This window comes from Porcisia hertigi, chromosome 17, assembly GCF_017918235.1.
Source record: "Porcisia hertigi strain C119 chromosome 17, whole genome shotgun sequence".
Lineage (NCBI taxonomy): Eukaryota > Euglenozoa > Kinetoplastea > Trypanosomatida > Trypanosomatidae > Porcisia > Porcisia hertigi.
This window is the reverse complement of record NC_090576.1, coordinates 410199-425655: the sequence shown is the minus strand read 5'-3', so window position 1 is coordinate 425655 and position 15457 is coordinate 410199. Positions and strand designations below refer to the sequence as shown.

At 54.4% G+C, this 15457-nt stretch overlaps 4 protein-coding genes across 4 annotated transcripts; all 4 read left to right on the top strand.

Annotated features, from left to right (window-relative positions):
* Positions 1-1603: 1603 nt before the first annotated feature.
* On the top strand, positions 1604-2773 carry JKF63_05448 (uncharacterized protein; the record flags this gene model as incomplete). Its single annotated transcript, XM_067901407.1, has 1 exon — positions 1604-2773. One exon carries the CDS (start codon positions 1604-1606, stop codon positions 2771-2773), a length of 1170 nt encoding a protein of 389 aa, XP_067758082.1.
* Positions 2774-6182: 3409 nt separating this feature from the next.
* JKF63_05447 (uncharacterized protein) lies at positions 6183-6494 on the top strand (the record flags this gene model as incomplete). The annotated part of the gene is made up of 1 exon (XM_067901406.1): positions 6183-6494. The coding sequence occupies one exon, from the start codon at positions 6183-6185 to the stop codon at positions 6492-6494; it is 312 nt and encodes a 103-aa protein (XP_067758081.1).
* A 982-nt stretch (positions 6495-7476) lies between these two features.
* JKF63_05446 (uncharacterized protein) lies at positions 7477-8670 on the top strand (the record flags this gene model as incomplete). Its single annotated transcript, XM_067901405.1, has 1 exon — positions 7477-8670. One exon carries the CDS (start codon positions 7477-7479, stop codon positions 8668-8670), a length of 1194 nt encoding a protein of 397 aa, XP_067758080.1.
* A 2451-nt stretch (positions 8671-11121) lies between these two features.
* JKF63_05445 (uncharacterized protein) lies at positions 11122-14532 on the top strand (the record flags this gene model as incomplete). Its single annotated transcript, XM_067901404.1, has 1 exon — positions 11122-14532. The coding sequence occupies one exon, from the start codon at positions 11122-11124 to the stop codon at positions 14530-14532; it is 3411 nt and encodes a 1136-aa protein (XP_067758079.1).
* Positions 14533-15457: the final 925 nt, after the last annotated feature.

Sequence of the window (15457 nt, the reverse complement as noted above, 5' to 3'; positions counted from 1 at the left end):
TTTCTCTCGTTCAGTGCATGCACGAATAAACCTCCTTTCATCACACACCTCTTCTCTCTATTTCACTACGCGGTTTCGAAGTGGTGTGTTGCGTTTTTTTGTTGCACGTTACATCTTTCCCCTGTTTTTCTCGCCTTTTGCCTCATCATCTGTATATGTATATATATATGTGTGTGTGTATATATATATATATATCCCCCCCTTTCCTTCTCCTTGGTGCATTACACGAATCTTTTTTCATTTTTTTTTCTGTACACGGAGTGGCAGTATATCTGTGCGTTCTGTGTGTGTGTATAGTGGTTTCTGTAGTTGGACTGACCTTTCCTGCGCAAGGATGGCTGGTACAAAGAAGTACATAACCGCGCAGCAGTCTAAATACACACACACACATATATATATATATATACATATTTACTATCTGTGTACCTCCACTTGTTCATATTTCTGTCGTACAACACCAGTTAAAATGCCATGCGCTCAAACTCATGCCGGCTCGTCTCTCAGAGCCTCGTCGTGTGGTGCAAAACAGAGGTGGGCTGGGGGGGTTACACAGCAACACCGGCGCCGTCCTTTCAGCACGGTCTGCGCCGTTGAACTCTGTCCACACACGCTCCGCAGGCCGACTCTCAACCGTGCCCACTAGCCCCCGCTCTCCACGCCGCGCATCCCTCGAGGTTGTTCGGGCTCTCACCAACCAGTGGGTTGTGGGACCTGTGTGAGTCGCGTTCGAGCCGTGCTGACACCTTGCCCACCAATGCTGGTCGTATCGGCCGGCTCAGTGTCGCAGGTGGCTCCCACGCAGCGCTAGGCGCAGTTCTGACCGCCACCATCCGTGTCGATGAATCACCTTGATTTTGTCACGTTGTGCATACGCGCCTCCTGTGAGACCTGCTGTGGCTCGGTGTTGACACGGGGGGGGGGATACGGGGGGGGGGGGAGGCTGCTCGACTTCCCCACGTAGTGGGTGACGTCCGGCCTCCTCTTCCCTCCCCGTGATTAGTGGGTACGGTGAAAGGGGGAACAGAGGGTAAAAAAGAACAACGTGTAGCCCCCCCGTATGTTGCATCGCTGTCGTACCCTCCCTTCACGTTTCCCCTGGGCGGGATTTCAAAGATATCTGTGGACCACGGATCAGCAGAGGGAGCGATTGTTCGTGTTTTTCCTCGTGTGGGCGTGTGTATTTTACTTCCCCCCGAGGCGCTACTCCCAATTGTTTGAGGTGCCTCCCTCTTCCAATCATCCCCGGGTTTCTCCTCTCGAATCTCCCCGTTTTTTTCACTTCTTTTTGAACATAATTTTTCACCCCACCCATTGTCGCACCTTTTTTTTCTCAATTATCTGAGTGGTGTTTATATGCCTCTCTCTCACACACACATGCACACACACCCAAACCAGGCTGCGTTCTCATAGCCTTCACCAAAGACTTTTTATCGTATTTGCTCTCCTCGTAATAAAGCAATCACGAAGTTTCAAGTTGCCAAGAGATCACGGATCGCTTTGTTCTCTCTTTTTTCCCCCTTGCTTCTCTCCCTCACACGCACACACACACACACACACACACACACACCGTGCACACGTGCGAAAAACGAAGGGGAGGGGGGGAATGGCCAGCGAAGACATCATCGTTTTTCTTGAAGTCCCGCACAACACCGTCAGTTCCATCCGCGGTGATGGGTCGGAGAAAAAAACACTCTTCACCACCGAATGTGTTTGCCCGGACAGTATCGGACTCGACTTCAACGCGTACAACAAGTCCAAGAACCCCAATGACATCTTGTTGTGGTGGGGCAACATGGGCGTCATGAAAAAGTGCCCGGGGCAGAGAGACGGCGCCGACTGGCACGAGGCTGATGGTTTCATTGCACGCGCCCCGCTGTTTGGTGGCAACGCGGCGGTGGAACGGGTGGAAGTGAAGGCGCCACAGAACCTCATCCGTGGCACAGCAGCGTTCCGTCTCTCGGAGCACCTCCCACTCATTGTCACCATGAAGCAGATGGCGCTCTCCAGAAACGGGCGCGCCGTCTTCTTCTGTGACCGGGAGGGGCACGGCGTGAAGAAGTACAATGTGGACACAAGGGAGGTGGTGCTTCTCTTGTCCTCGGATGCGTTGGCGGCCCTCGCCGAGGGTATTTCGGAGGAGGACGCTTTTGCTTCCCCGGTGGAGCCGAACAGCGACGAGGACCAGAGCCGCTTCTGTGTCGGCATCGCATTGGATGAGAAGCACAATCAGATTTTTTTCACCATCAAGGGGCCCTCGAAGGGAGGCAAGGGTCGTATTCTCGCAGCCCCGTACTACTTTGAGCGCCGCAACCTACCCTCCATTGAGGCCGCGAAGACGTCAGACATTGAGGGCGTCATCGACCCAAAGACGGTTGTGACGCTGCTCGACAAATTGCCAGAGCCCATTGACTTGCTGCTGGATACGGAGGAGAACCACCTTTACTGGACTGACCGCGGCGATGACGCGGTGGGCGGCAACTCGCTGAACCGCGCTTCCGTCACCTACGACTCCCGCGGCAATCAGCCGCGGCTTGGGGAGAAGGAGCTGCTGATCAGCGGGTTCAACGAGGCGATCGGACTCGCGTGGGCGGCCAGCCTTGAGGATCGCATGTCGCTGCCCAAGGACAACAAGGATTCTCTGCGCCATTACATGTACGTGACGGATTGTGGACACCTGTGGCGCTGTGATTTGAGGGCGAGGACAAAGGAGGTGATTTACAACTCTGGCCCTCTCAGTGCAGTGACTGGCGTTGAGGTTATGCGCTTCGATTGAGGTGAGGGTAGGGAGAGAGGGCTCTGACCAGATATATATGTGGGGTAGGGGTGAAGGCCTTGCTTCCTCGTCTCATCGGCCGCGAGGCGCTTCTGTTCTGGGCAGACCGCTCGTCTGCTGAGTTCTCCCGAGGGTAGGACTGACCTATTTACGTCTCGAGCTTATTGGCGAACATTTGTATGTGCTACCCTCTTTTCTGCCCCCCCCCCGTCGTTTTTCTGCAGACTCGCACCCTTTCCCTACTCCCCTCCTTTCTGTCCGTTCTTCCGTTCACGTTAGTGCGTTGATGCTTTTGGAGATGCCGCTCTCCAAGTCGAACCGCCCTTGGTACTTCGTGACTCCCCCCTTTTCTCCTCCTCGCTGTGGAGCACCAGCCGCCATATGTTTACTACAAATGTATGTAGAATCCATGAATGTTATATGCGGGCTGTGTGCGTGGTACGCACTAAAGGAGAGGGGGTGAGACGGAAACGGGGGTTTCGCTTGCAGGTAGGCGGTGGGAGGCTTCATCGATCTTTGTCCCTCGCTCCTTCATCTTACCAGGGAACATCAGTCGCGCCCCACACGCTCAAACTCCTGCCAGCTCGTCTCTCAGAGCCTCGTCATGTGGTGCAAAACAGAGGTGGGCTGGGGGGGGTTACACAGCAACACCGGCGCCGTCCTTTCAGCACGGTCTGCGCCGTTGAACTCTGTCCACACACGCTCCGCAGGCCGACTCTCAACCGTGCCCACTAGCCCCCGCTCTCCACGCCGCGCATCCCTCGAGGTTGTTCGGGCTCTCACCAACCAGTGGGTTGTGGGACCTGTGTGAGTCGCGTTCGAGCCGTGCTGACACCTTGCCCACCAATGCTGGTCGTATCGGTCGGCTCAGTGTCGCAGGTGGCTCCCACGCAGCGCTATGCGCAGTTCTGACCGCCACCATCCGTGTCGATGAATCACCTGATTTTGTCACGTTGTGCATACGCGCCTCCTGTGAGACCTGCTGTGGCTCAGTGTTGACACGGGGGGGGGATACGGGGGGCTGCTCGACTTCCCTACGTAGTGGGTGACGTCCGGCCTCCCCCCCTCCCCTCCTCCTTCTCTCCTTCCCTCCCCGTCCCCCGCGCCGTTTTCAGTGCTTCTTCACTTTCACAAGAGTCGAAAGACAAGTCTCCATACTTTTTCTCACCATCTTGCCGAATCTACTTCTACCGGATACACAAGGAAAAAGGGTGGATGGACAGATGCCCCACTTTTTACCCCCCTCCCCCCTCCTCCCCTCCTCCCCCTCTCCCCCTCTCCCCCTCTCCCTCTCTCTCCTCTGTCCTCCCCGCATTCGTGAGATTAAACGTATCCTGTCTCTGTTTCAGGCGGGGGAAAGAAAAATAAGCGCTCTAAAAAATTCGACGTACTCATATATATACATTTTTGATTTGAACGGATGCCTGTGATCATATAAGATGCACACACACACACACACACACATTAACGTATTCACGTACTGACATGTTTATATTGTTTCACGTTGCTTTGTGTGTGTGTGTGTGTGTGTGTGTGTGTGTGGTGGGGTTCTCAACTCCTTTTCCTTTTAATCGGCCTCGGGGTGTGAGTGCCCCCCTCCCCTCGTTTTTCTGTGTCTTTCTGAAAGTGAATGTGTGCGTGTGTGTGTATATATCTGCACATATATTAAAGCATGTGCGCTGCTGGATGTATGGGAGTCGCGGAGATGAACATACTGTTAGGCGTGCCAACAACTCCCACAGGCAAGCACACACACACACACAAATACACGCTCCCAAAGCAAGACGGAAAGAGCATCCTGTATCACTCGTTGCATTTTCGTTTTCCTCTTTTTTTTTGATTATCGCCGGCGCTCTTTTGCTGTTTTTTTTTCTTGGTGGCTTGGACCGAACCCTAGGCACTCGTGTTCAGAAGCACGTTGGACTTCTATCGTATATGCACAGGTATATATAACTTGAATATTCGTCTGCTCATACAAAAACACACACAAGAGGTGTTTGTTTGACTTTTTTTTGTGAGATGGGGTTCTCCGAGGGCTTCCCGGGAGTTCATTTTCCCAGATGCTTCCACTCCTTCTCTCTTCTTTATTTCACATGGCGCAAGTGCTTGCCCTTATTTTTCTTCTCCCTTCTCCCTTCCCCTTTCCTTTTTTTTTCAAGTTTTCTTCTGCTCTTCTTTCCTTTCCATGAACTACCCTCCCTCGTTCCCCTCCGGTCTTTTCTCGAGGGGGCAACACAAACGTCTTTACTCCCGTTTTTTTTTTCGCTCTATCTTCTCGTTCTCGGATGATTTTTTAAATGATTCCGATCATTTTATGTGTTTGCCTCTCTCCGTGTCTCTCTCTTACTCCAGTTTGAGCGCTTTCCATTTCATTTTTTCCCCTTTTATGCATGAAGAGAGTCTCTCTCGCTTCTTTTTTCTTGTGTTTTATAGGGCCATTCTCTTCTCCCCGTTTCTTCCCTTGACATTGTCTTCTCGTTTATTTTTTATACATTTTCTGTGTGGTGTGTTTGGGGGGAAGTACGCCCATGTATTCCCCCTCCTCTCTCTCTCTCTCTCTCGGTGTGTGTGTGTGTGATGGAGCGAAGGAAAACAACAAAGATTGTGTGTGGTCAGTGAATTCGCATGTCAGCGAAGTCTCAGCGGGAGGTGCATACATTCTCTCGATTCCTTTTTTTTACTGTTCTGTGCCACATACACCTTGTCTTGAGCGTTTCTACTTCTCAGAGCATTTCGAGGTGCGCGCTGACGCGTCATCCTATTCCCCTCCCTCCCCCCTTCACATCTTCTGTACACGCCACTACACCCACACGAGGCGCTTCTTCACAGGACTCTTGACTGGTAGGGTACGTACTAACAGCGGTAATAAAAAAGAGGGAAAATGGGGGAATACAACAAAAAACGAAGCACATGCCCTCCTCTCCTCTCCTCTCCTCCCCTCCCCTCCCCTTCTCCTCCCCCTCCTCCCCTCCTCCCGCCGCTTAGGAAACGCTTTGGCTACTCTCGACGGAGGATTCCACTTTCTTTTTCTTCCATTCCCCTAGTCGGCTGTGTCGCTGGCAGTGTGGAAAGGAAGGAGGAGAGGAGAGAAGGGGGTGGGGTGGGGGAAGGCACCGCCTGTCCTCGGTTCTCAACAACTACTATGATCCGTTTGTCGCACTATACACCACATCTTTCTTTTGTTTGCCCTCCCTCTTCGTTCCCCCTTAACCCCCCCTCTCTCTCCACCACCATCGCGCACAATCTTGGTTCACCACCAAACATCTTCCTCAGGTCTCTAAGCTTCGCCCCCCAAACCACCAATCCGGTAGCCGTGAAGGGTTATATCTTCTCCTTTGTTTTCTAACCCCCTCCTCCAAGCAAAAAAAAAGGGGGAGGCAGGTATAAGAGAAGCTCTGAGATATGCATCATGTCCGCCGCGGACTTCAACGCAGCACTGGCGTATGTCCGCTCGCTGCCCAAGGAGCGCTCAGCAAAGATTGACAACAACACCAAGCTCAAGTTTTACTCTCTGTACAAGCAGGCGACGGAGGGCGATGTGAAGGGGCCTCGTCCGTGGGCCGTCAAGGTTGAGGCGCGCGCCAAGTGGGATGCGTGGAACAGCTGCAAGGGCATGAGCTCCGATGATGCCAAGGCGGCGTACGTGAAGACCCTCGTCGCTGTGCTCAAGGCGCGAGGGATTCAGTTGAAATTTGGCGCGAAGGTGCCGAGCAAGCTCTGAACTCTTGTGTCACTGTGGAAGGGGAGGGGAGGGAAGGGGGGAGGGGAGGGAGAGAGAAAAGAAGGGTGTGGTAGTGTCGAAGGAGAGCCAGATGGCCCTTGAGAGTGACTCTCATCGCTCTGCTGTAGCATACCGAAAAAAGTAGAAGTCCCTCAGGTTTCGTTTGTCGACTATGTTTCTCGCTCAAGAGGCCTCAACCCACCCACCTCTCCCCGCATATACGTAATCTTTTGTACTTTGAGATGGATTGCATCACCCTCTCCTCCTCCTCCTCCTCACTATTTCGCTGCTTGGATGGTGCTTTCGTGGTCTACGCACTTTTCTGTGTGTGTTCGCGGCAGCTCTGCAAGAGTCACGTTGCGGGTGAAAGGTGGTGGTGGTGGTGGTGTATGTGTGTTCATACTCGGCGCGCAGTGTGGTTGTGACTCGCACGCCGACAATTTCAAGTTACCCAGACGACAACAAGCGGGGGGGGGGGAGCCTAGTACAATCGATCGCATATCTTCCCCCCTCTCTCTCTTTGCTCGTTGAGCGTCAGGGGGGGGGCATGTGGCAGTTCCATGAACGCCCTCCGCCCCCGGGTTGCGGGGCAGACATTCGTATGTCCGTGTGTACAAAGCGCCCCGCCCCCCCTCCCTCCCTTAGTGTGACCCGCCCGGAGGCGTAGACATGTTTTGGATGAACGCATGCGATGTTTCACCACCTTCCATTTTTTCTCCTCCCCCATCCCCCCCCCCTCCACTGCACACAGTGAAGAGGCACATTGATTACCTGTGCGTGTGCTCACGCTCTCTTTCTTCGGCTGATACAATTTGTCCAGAGAGTCGTCTCCCCCTCCCCCCCCTCTCTCCGCACGAGGCTCGTTGGCGCAGCTGGAAGGTGCTCACATCAACGCCCAATCCAAAATAAAGTTCCCCCACCAAAAAAAAAGAAAGAAAGAAAACACTCATCACGCACGGTAGTAGCACTCGTTGTGTGGAGTATGTTCACGAAGGTCTTCAGGAGGCGTGTGGAGCCGGAGTTCAAGGTTGTGTGCGACAGTGATTCTATCGTGTACCCGGTTGACTTCCATGACCCAGATTACCCATATGAGCAGGCCTTTCAGGAGGCAGATGCGTACGTGCGAAAGCTGCCCATGGAAGGCGTTGTCGCCGTCTCTGACCTGCTGAGGCTACAGTTCTACTCCCTCTTCAAGCAGGCGACAGAGGGCGACATCAATACGGATGTGAAGCCACCCAACATGTTACGGGACTGGGAGGGCTACTGGAAGGTGTACGGCTGGCGCAAGTGTCGCGGGATGACCCGTGAGAGGGCGCGAGACATGTACATTGATCTCTTGGATACGCAGATCCGCAAGCACTGCACGTTCGTTTGGGGTGCCCCGGTGTGCGAGGATCGATGGGGCGCCTTCTACGACGGGGTAAAGCTTATCCAGAACCTCCCGAAGGGCGGCTACTGTCTCCCCGAATCGCTGCGTGCACAGTTCTATGCCCTCTACAAACAAGCGCACGTCGGCGATCTTCGCGATTTCCAGAAGACTTGCGTGGCACGCAAAGAAAAAAAGTACAAGTGGCTACGCGCTCGCCCATCCAAAGTGGGGTTTGACCAGATGCGCTACGACAAGTGGGCAGCGCTGAAAGGGGTGAGTTGCGAGGAGGCCAAGCGCATGTACTGCAAGGAAATGTTCAAGAACGCTGTGATGTGCGGCTACGTGTGGGCGCCGCCGGGAACAGAGGATCACCTTGAGGTGATCGGCGATCAGACCTCTTCCAAGATGTGTAAGAAGCGCGCTGATGCCGGCAAGGATGCTGAGAGGATCGAGAGGGCAGCACATCTCACTCTAGAGGAATCCGTGGAGACTACTGGTCTGAAGCTCTCGGTGTTAGAGCGACTGGCGATGCACTCTTTCCTGAAGGAGGAAGAAAAAAGGCAGACTGCCGATCGCAAAGCAACTGAAAAAGCAGCAGAGCTGAGGCGCCGGGGCGCTGCTCATTCCCACACGGATCCGAACAAGGGCATTCTTGATGCGAGCCCAAGGGCGGAGGCGTTGACGGGGGCGATCCTGACGGAGGAGGGCAGTATGGAGACGGAAGACACGGACAACGACTCTCGGGGCGTGGGCAGCCTTTCCGGGGGCTTCGTGAAGGGGAGGGGTACCGCTCTTTTGACACTGTGATGCGGGGTGGGGTGGGGAGGGGATGACAAAGAGAGTGATGTCAACCACTCTGGCCGCCAGGGGGTGGCGCAGCTGTGTTGATGTCCCCCGGCAAACGATGTCGAAGCCGGAGGCCTCTGCGAGGTCGAAAGAGGCGTCGAGGGCTCCTTCGTCGAAGAAGTTGGTAATGAAGGACACCTCCAACGGCACTGTACCTCGCAGCCGTGCGAAGAGCCGAGTTAACAGTGTTGCTGTGCAGAGAAAATAAAGGCCCGTGTATGTCTCGTGCGCACCTGCGCGTGTGAGACAATTTTGTGATCCCCTTCCCCCCCCCTTTCTCGTGCCCGTGCAGGAGTGGTTAACTGCACGTGCACAGGCCGGTGATCCTCCTCCAGGACTTGGACTTTCTTTGTTTTCTCGCCCCCACCCCCGTCGGCGAGTTTCTCGGCATCTTTGTGTTGCTTGCCAATTGCTACGCGACCTGCATATTTTCTCTTCCCTTCACATTGTGTTTGCTCAATCTCTTCCCCCCTCGCGTCCCGCCCACTCCTGTGCCCGTGTGTGGCGTTTGTTTCTGTGTTTTTTTTTTCATCACCATGAAGTTGTTGCCCACCCCTCCTCCTCCTCCTCCCCCGAGGGCTACCCTGCCTCTCGTTCGGATGTGTTGTGATGTGTGAAGCGACTAAAAATGTGCACAGGTGTCTCTGAGAAGAGATCAGTTAAAGACATGCACACACACACACAAAAAAAAAGGGGTTTATTCTTTTTCAAATCCTGCGGAAGGACTCTTGTGTTTATGTGCATATTTATATGTATACTTTCTCTTGATTTACTCTCGTAGCTGCATCCCACGCCTGTTGGCGAGCACTTTGGCCGCTTATACCCCTCCATTCTCTTTTTTTTTGTTCTGCGCACCTTTTTTTTTCCTTTTTGTTCGGGTGTCTGAGAGGTTTTATGGGGCACGGTTTTCTCGATATTCTCCTCCTCTTTCATCCCCCCCCTATTCTCTCTCCTTGTTTTCGTCTTGGTTTTGGAATTGGTGGTGGTGGTGGTGGGGGTCTCGTTTTGGTTCCTGCACAACCGCTGAGATGTCGTCCGGGCTGTTGTCATCCTCCTCACCCACACGGCCTGATTTGCTGTCAATTGGCCGTTTTTTCTCTGTTTTTTTCTCTCTCTCTCTGCCTCCCCTCTCCCCCCTTTTTTTCTTTCTTTTTTTTTGTCCTCCTCCCTCCTCCCTCCTCCCCCTTCACACATGGACACCTTTTTTTTTTTCGTGTGCGTGTACCCCTCTTTTCTCCCCCCTTTGAACCGTTTACTCTTCTCTTCTTCAAAGACACACAGGTTTGCTGTGCATGTTGTTATTGTGATGGATCGCTGGACAGCGGATATCATTATATATTTTTTTCGTCCCCCCCCCCCCCTCCCCCCTCCCGCTTCATTGTCGTCGTCCCTGTGGTTTAGTTGCCAACTGGGCCAAAAACAATCGTTTGCCGCAGGCGCACAGTGTGCATGTGCAGACTCTTCTGTTGGACCTGGCGGTGCGGATGGGAGAGAGAGCGTATGTGTCTGCGTGTAATAGTACGCATCCCCCCCCTTCACGCCCCCCCTTCTCCTCTCCCCGCCTTACGGTTACTTCGATGCATTGCATCTCTCATCGTTCGCGTGTGTGTGTGTCTCTCTCTCGCTCTTTGTTTTGTTTTCGTACATATGAGGCTGGAGTGCCATTCCCCCTTTTCTGGGAGCGCTGTGTATTGTCTTTTTCTCATGACGTGTGTATGCGCATCATTGCATATGTGTTTGTGTGTCTGCGCCCCCCCCCTCCTCTTTCCCTCCTCCTCGGGGGGAGAGGAGTGGTATGTGGAGGGGATGGGGTGATGTGTGGGTTCTCGTCGCTAAATGCGCGTGGCTCTTCCCCCCCCCCCCCCGTGGTCTTTTGGGGTATCCCTCCCCTCGATGTAGCGTTTCACTGTCGACGTACAGCGAAATACCTGCGCACACGCACACGCACACGCCCGTGCAAGGGTGATGGGTATATCTTGTCCGCTTCTTTACTTCTCTCTCTTTTTCTTTTTGTAGTTGCTTTGTTTTTATTTCTCCTTTTTTTTCTTCCCATCTCTCTTTCTCTCTGTATTTTCGAATTTGTGGGTACACACGCACACACATACACACACATATATACACATATATATACACACACACACACGTATTCACATTCGTAGCCTCCCCACACACTCTTTGAATTTCTTTTACTTGATCGGTGCTGTTCCGCTCTCCTGACCGCTACTCGATTTTTAATGCTGGCGCTCTTGTAGCCTATTTTTACGCGTATTTGCCGCTTTTTGCCGTGATCGTCTCCCTCTCCTCTCCTCTCCTCTTCTCTCTCCACTTCCTTCCTTTTCTTTCCCTTCACCTCTTCCCTGCAAACACGGGTACAGGCATCCACAAGTGACTTCGCAGCACAAAGGTGGTTCGATGAGCAGTGTAGCGAAGCTGTCCCTGGTGCAGAGAAGTGCTCTTCACTCTTCGCCCTCTTCAGTGGACTCAGACAAGGCATCCTTGGGGAGCGGCTTCGCGATTAGTCCCGAGGCATTGCATGAGTTCATCAACGATGGCGGACATGGTGCGGCTGAGCGGCTCTCCAGCCTCGGCGGACTCAAGGCGCTCGCCTCACAGCTGAAGACAGACCTTGCGCGTGGTATCGAAAGCACCAACAAAGACGAGCTGGCGAAGCGCCGGGAGTGGTTCTCTGCCAATGAACTCCCAGAAGCAGAGGAAGGGTCGTTCATGGACATGGTCTGGGAGTCCCTTGAGGACCGCATGGTTCAGATTCTCATGGTCAGTGCGGTGGTCTCGTTGGTGCTGGGCCTCACAGTGCCCGATCAGGACACGGGGCTCGTCGACTACGCCCACGGCTGGATCGAGGGCACCGCGATCCTGCTCTCCGTTGCTATCGTGACTCTCGTCAGCAGCATCAACAACTATCAGAAGGAGCAGAAATTTAAGGAGCTCAGCAAAGCCACGCCGCCTGTGAAGGTGCAGGTGGTTCGTTCCGGCACCACAGTGGACATCACAGACAGGGAGCTGCTCTCAGGCGATCTGCTCAACATTGCCGCGGGTGACGTGCTGACGGTAGATGGTCTTGTCCTGCGGAGCACCTCGCTGAAGGTGGATGAGTCTGCTGCGACAGGCGAGAACGACGACGTGCCCAAGTCGGCGCATGGAGACTTTGTGCTCCGCTCAGGGTCGAACGTTACGGAGGGTGAGGGCACCGTCCTCGTCATGGGGGTTGGGGTACACTCCTTTGCCGGGCACATCGCAATGCAGGTTCGGGAGGCGAAGGAGGAGACGCCGCTCCAGCAGAAGCTTGAAGAGCTCGCGGACCTCATCGGCTATGTCGGCATGGTCGCTGCTGGACTAATGTTTGTGTTACTCAGTGGCAAGGAGTTGCTCGACACGGTTGTCTACCGTAGGCATCCTTTCGGTTACAAGAAGTTCCTGGACAACTTGACCACGGCGGTGACGATTGTGGTGGTGGCTGTGCCGGAAGGGCTGCCCCTCTCCGTCACCATCGCCCTCGCCTACAGCATGAAACAGATGTTCAAGGAGAATAACCTCGTCCGGCATCTGGCAGCCTGCGAGACCATGGGAGGTGCTAGCAATATCTGCACCGACAAGACCGGCACCATCACTCAAAACGATATGTCGGTAACGGATGGCGTGACGTCATACGGCGTTGCGTACGTGGTGCCACCCAAGTCGTGCATCTCTACCGGGGAGGGTGAGAAGGTCACCAGGGGAACGTCGGCACCACCAATGCCACCACTACCGTCGCAGACCTCCACGCCCACGAACGTGTTTTCTGTTCTTGGCAGCGCGCAAGCAGCCGGCGTGCGCCGGCTGCTGATGGAGTGTATCTCCATGAACACGAAGTGTAACAGGGTCCTTGTAGAGTCGCCCAGCAGTCGGCACGCGACGGTGCGATACACTGGCAGCAAGACGGAGCAGGCGCTGCTGAACTTTGTGGATGCACTGGGTGAGGATCCAATACAGCTGCGCGGTGAGGTGCTCGCGAGGGTGAAGGCAGAGGCAATGTGCACTCCGTCATCTCCGTTCGCGTTGGTGCCATGGCCTACAGGGCAGGCAGAGACGAGCAGAAATGTGGTGCAGGCCGCCGCAACCTTCACGAAAGACCTCCACATTTACCCCTTCACCTCAGCACGCAAGCGGATGACGACAGCGCTGGTGCTGCGGCCGGAGAATGTCGTACGCTACTACGTGAAGGGGGCAAGCGAGCTAATACTGGCCGAATGCACGCACACGTACAACGCACATAGCGAACGCGTGGTTCTTTCCCACGAAGAGCGCTTGCAGCTGGAGGAGGCGATCATGGCTATGGCGCGCCGGCAGCTACGCACCCTCGCCATTGCCTACGCAGATAATCCGCTGACGTCGGCTGACTGCGCCGGACCACGTGGCACCGGCGACTGCGATGAGGGCGGCTCTGTCTCCTTCTCTCCCTTTCCGCAGGACGATGCAGGGCTGACGGGGTTGACGCTGTTGGGCATTGTGGGAATTCGCGATCCTGTGCGCGTCGAGGTGCGTGGGGCTGTGGCGCAGTGCCGTCGGGCCGGCGTGGTTGTACGCATGATCACGGGCGACAACAAAGCCACAGCTGTGAGCATTGCCAAAGAGGTGGGCATCTACGGCAAGGTCTGGTCCGGGCCCGCGAAGGGAGAACAGGGACTGGCGCTGGAGGGGTCGCAGTTTCGGGAACTGGCGAAGAGTGCAAGAAAGCTGAATGCCATTTTGCCCCGTCTGCAAGTCGTCTCCCGTGCGTCTCCGTTGGACAAGCGCATCCTCGTCTCAGCCTTGATGGCTCGCGGGGAGGTGGTGGCAGTCACAGGCGACGGCACCAACGATGCACCGGCGCTGAAGGGTGCCAACGTTGGGTTCTCAATGAACTCCGGCACTGAGGTGGCAAAGCTCGCCTCCGACGTCGTCATCCTCGACGACAACTTTAGCACTATTGTGACGGCAATGAAGTGGGGCCGCAACGTGAACGACAACATCTGCAAGTTCCTGCAATTTCAAATGACTGTGAACGTGGCCGCCGTGGCTGTCTCGTTTTTTGGCGCACTGCTGGACCGCAACGGCGAGTCACCTCTCAAGCCGGTGCAGCTTCTGTGGGTAAACCTAATCATGGACACGCTGGCCGCCTTGGCGCTTGCGACGGAGGCACCGTCGGACGAGGTGCTCCTACGGCCGCCGAAGCCGAAGGCAGCCCAACTTATTACCCGGCGCATGTGGCTGAACATCATCGGTCAGTCCCTCTACCAGATTCTGGTCCAGCAGTACCTCCTCTTGGGCGGCGCCAAATCGTGGGGGCTCGCTGTGCAGGGTTCCGACGAGTTGCACACGTTAATATTCAATGTTTTTGTTCTGATGCAGCTGAGCAACGAGTTCAACGCGCGTATCCTTGACGACTCCGTGACTTTCTGGCACAACCTAAGCCATGCCCCGATGTTCATCGCCGTTGTCGGCACAACATTTGTCATTCAAATCTTTAGCGTGCAATATGGTGGTACCTTCATGCACTGTGTGCCTCTCTCGCTGGCTTCTTGGATGGCGTCCTTCGCTCTCGGCATCGTTCCGATTCTGATTGGTTTCGTCTTGCGGAGGATCCAAGTCACTGAGGAGGACGTTCCACCTCCCCCGCCTGTAGTAGATGCCGAGGAGGAGGCTGCATTGCAGCTGATGTTGAAGCAGCACAAACGCCCCACACTTCGCAGCGTTGTCGAGAAGGTGCTACTTCAACTGCGGGTGCTGCAGGCTCTCCGTGAACAGGTACATGAGCAGAAGGCCGAAAGGATTCGAAACGAGTGAACAGCAGAGCGGACACATACATACATGCACACACACACACACACACACGAGGGGTCAGGCAGCAGTTTTTTTTTTTTTTGCGAAGAGGGAGTTGCAGAGGGAGGGGTGGGGGCTTGGCGTTACGGACAGGCTGGGCTTTTACTTCGTGTACGCTTCCTCTATCTTCTTCTTCTGTTTGTCTTCGTATACGCTGTATATTTTGTCGTCCTTTTTTGTTGTGGTTTGGTGCCCCGATGGCGGATAACTGTACGCATCTGTTTACAGGTGTACTCATGTACGCGTAGGCCTGTAGTAACAGTACTGCAGGCCTTGAATTCACCTTCTCGTCATCACCGTCATCTTCATCGTCTGCTTCCATTCCCTGTTGCACCTGTTGATGTGTCCGCGCGCGCGCGTTTGTGTGTGTGTGTGTGTCCATGTAGTTTGCCTCTCTGCCTAATCTGCGAAGTGTCGTTTTTAAAAACAAAATACATTGGTCGTAATAATCCGAGGCACACGGAGTGTATGAGTGGGGGGGGGGGCGAGCTTCGTTGTGTGGCTTGGACTGTATATATATATATTTAAAAAATTTCTTCCCTGAACCCGCCCGCCCCCTCTCCCCACGCCCATAGTTGACTTTTTTTTCTTCCCTTTTACGCTTTCCACGCCGTCTACTTTCTTCCCGCCCCCATCCCCTCGTTTTTTTTTGTGTGTGTCTATTTACCGTGTTGGAAGTGGCACACACACAAAAAAAAAGGATTGGGCTGTGTACGACTTCGCTCTCTTGCGAAACAAGCAACGAGAGTCCGCATCCGAACAAAAAAAAAACAGAGGCGTTCAAGGGGCAGGGGATCAGCATACAAAGATAGCGGGCGCACAGCTCTTTGCAGTCGTTGTCGATCTCCCCTCCCCTTCTCTCCCCTCTCTGCATTCCCCTCCTGGAATT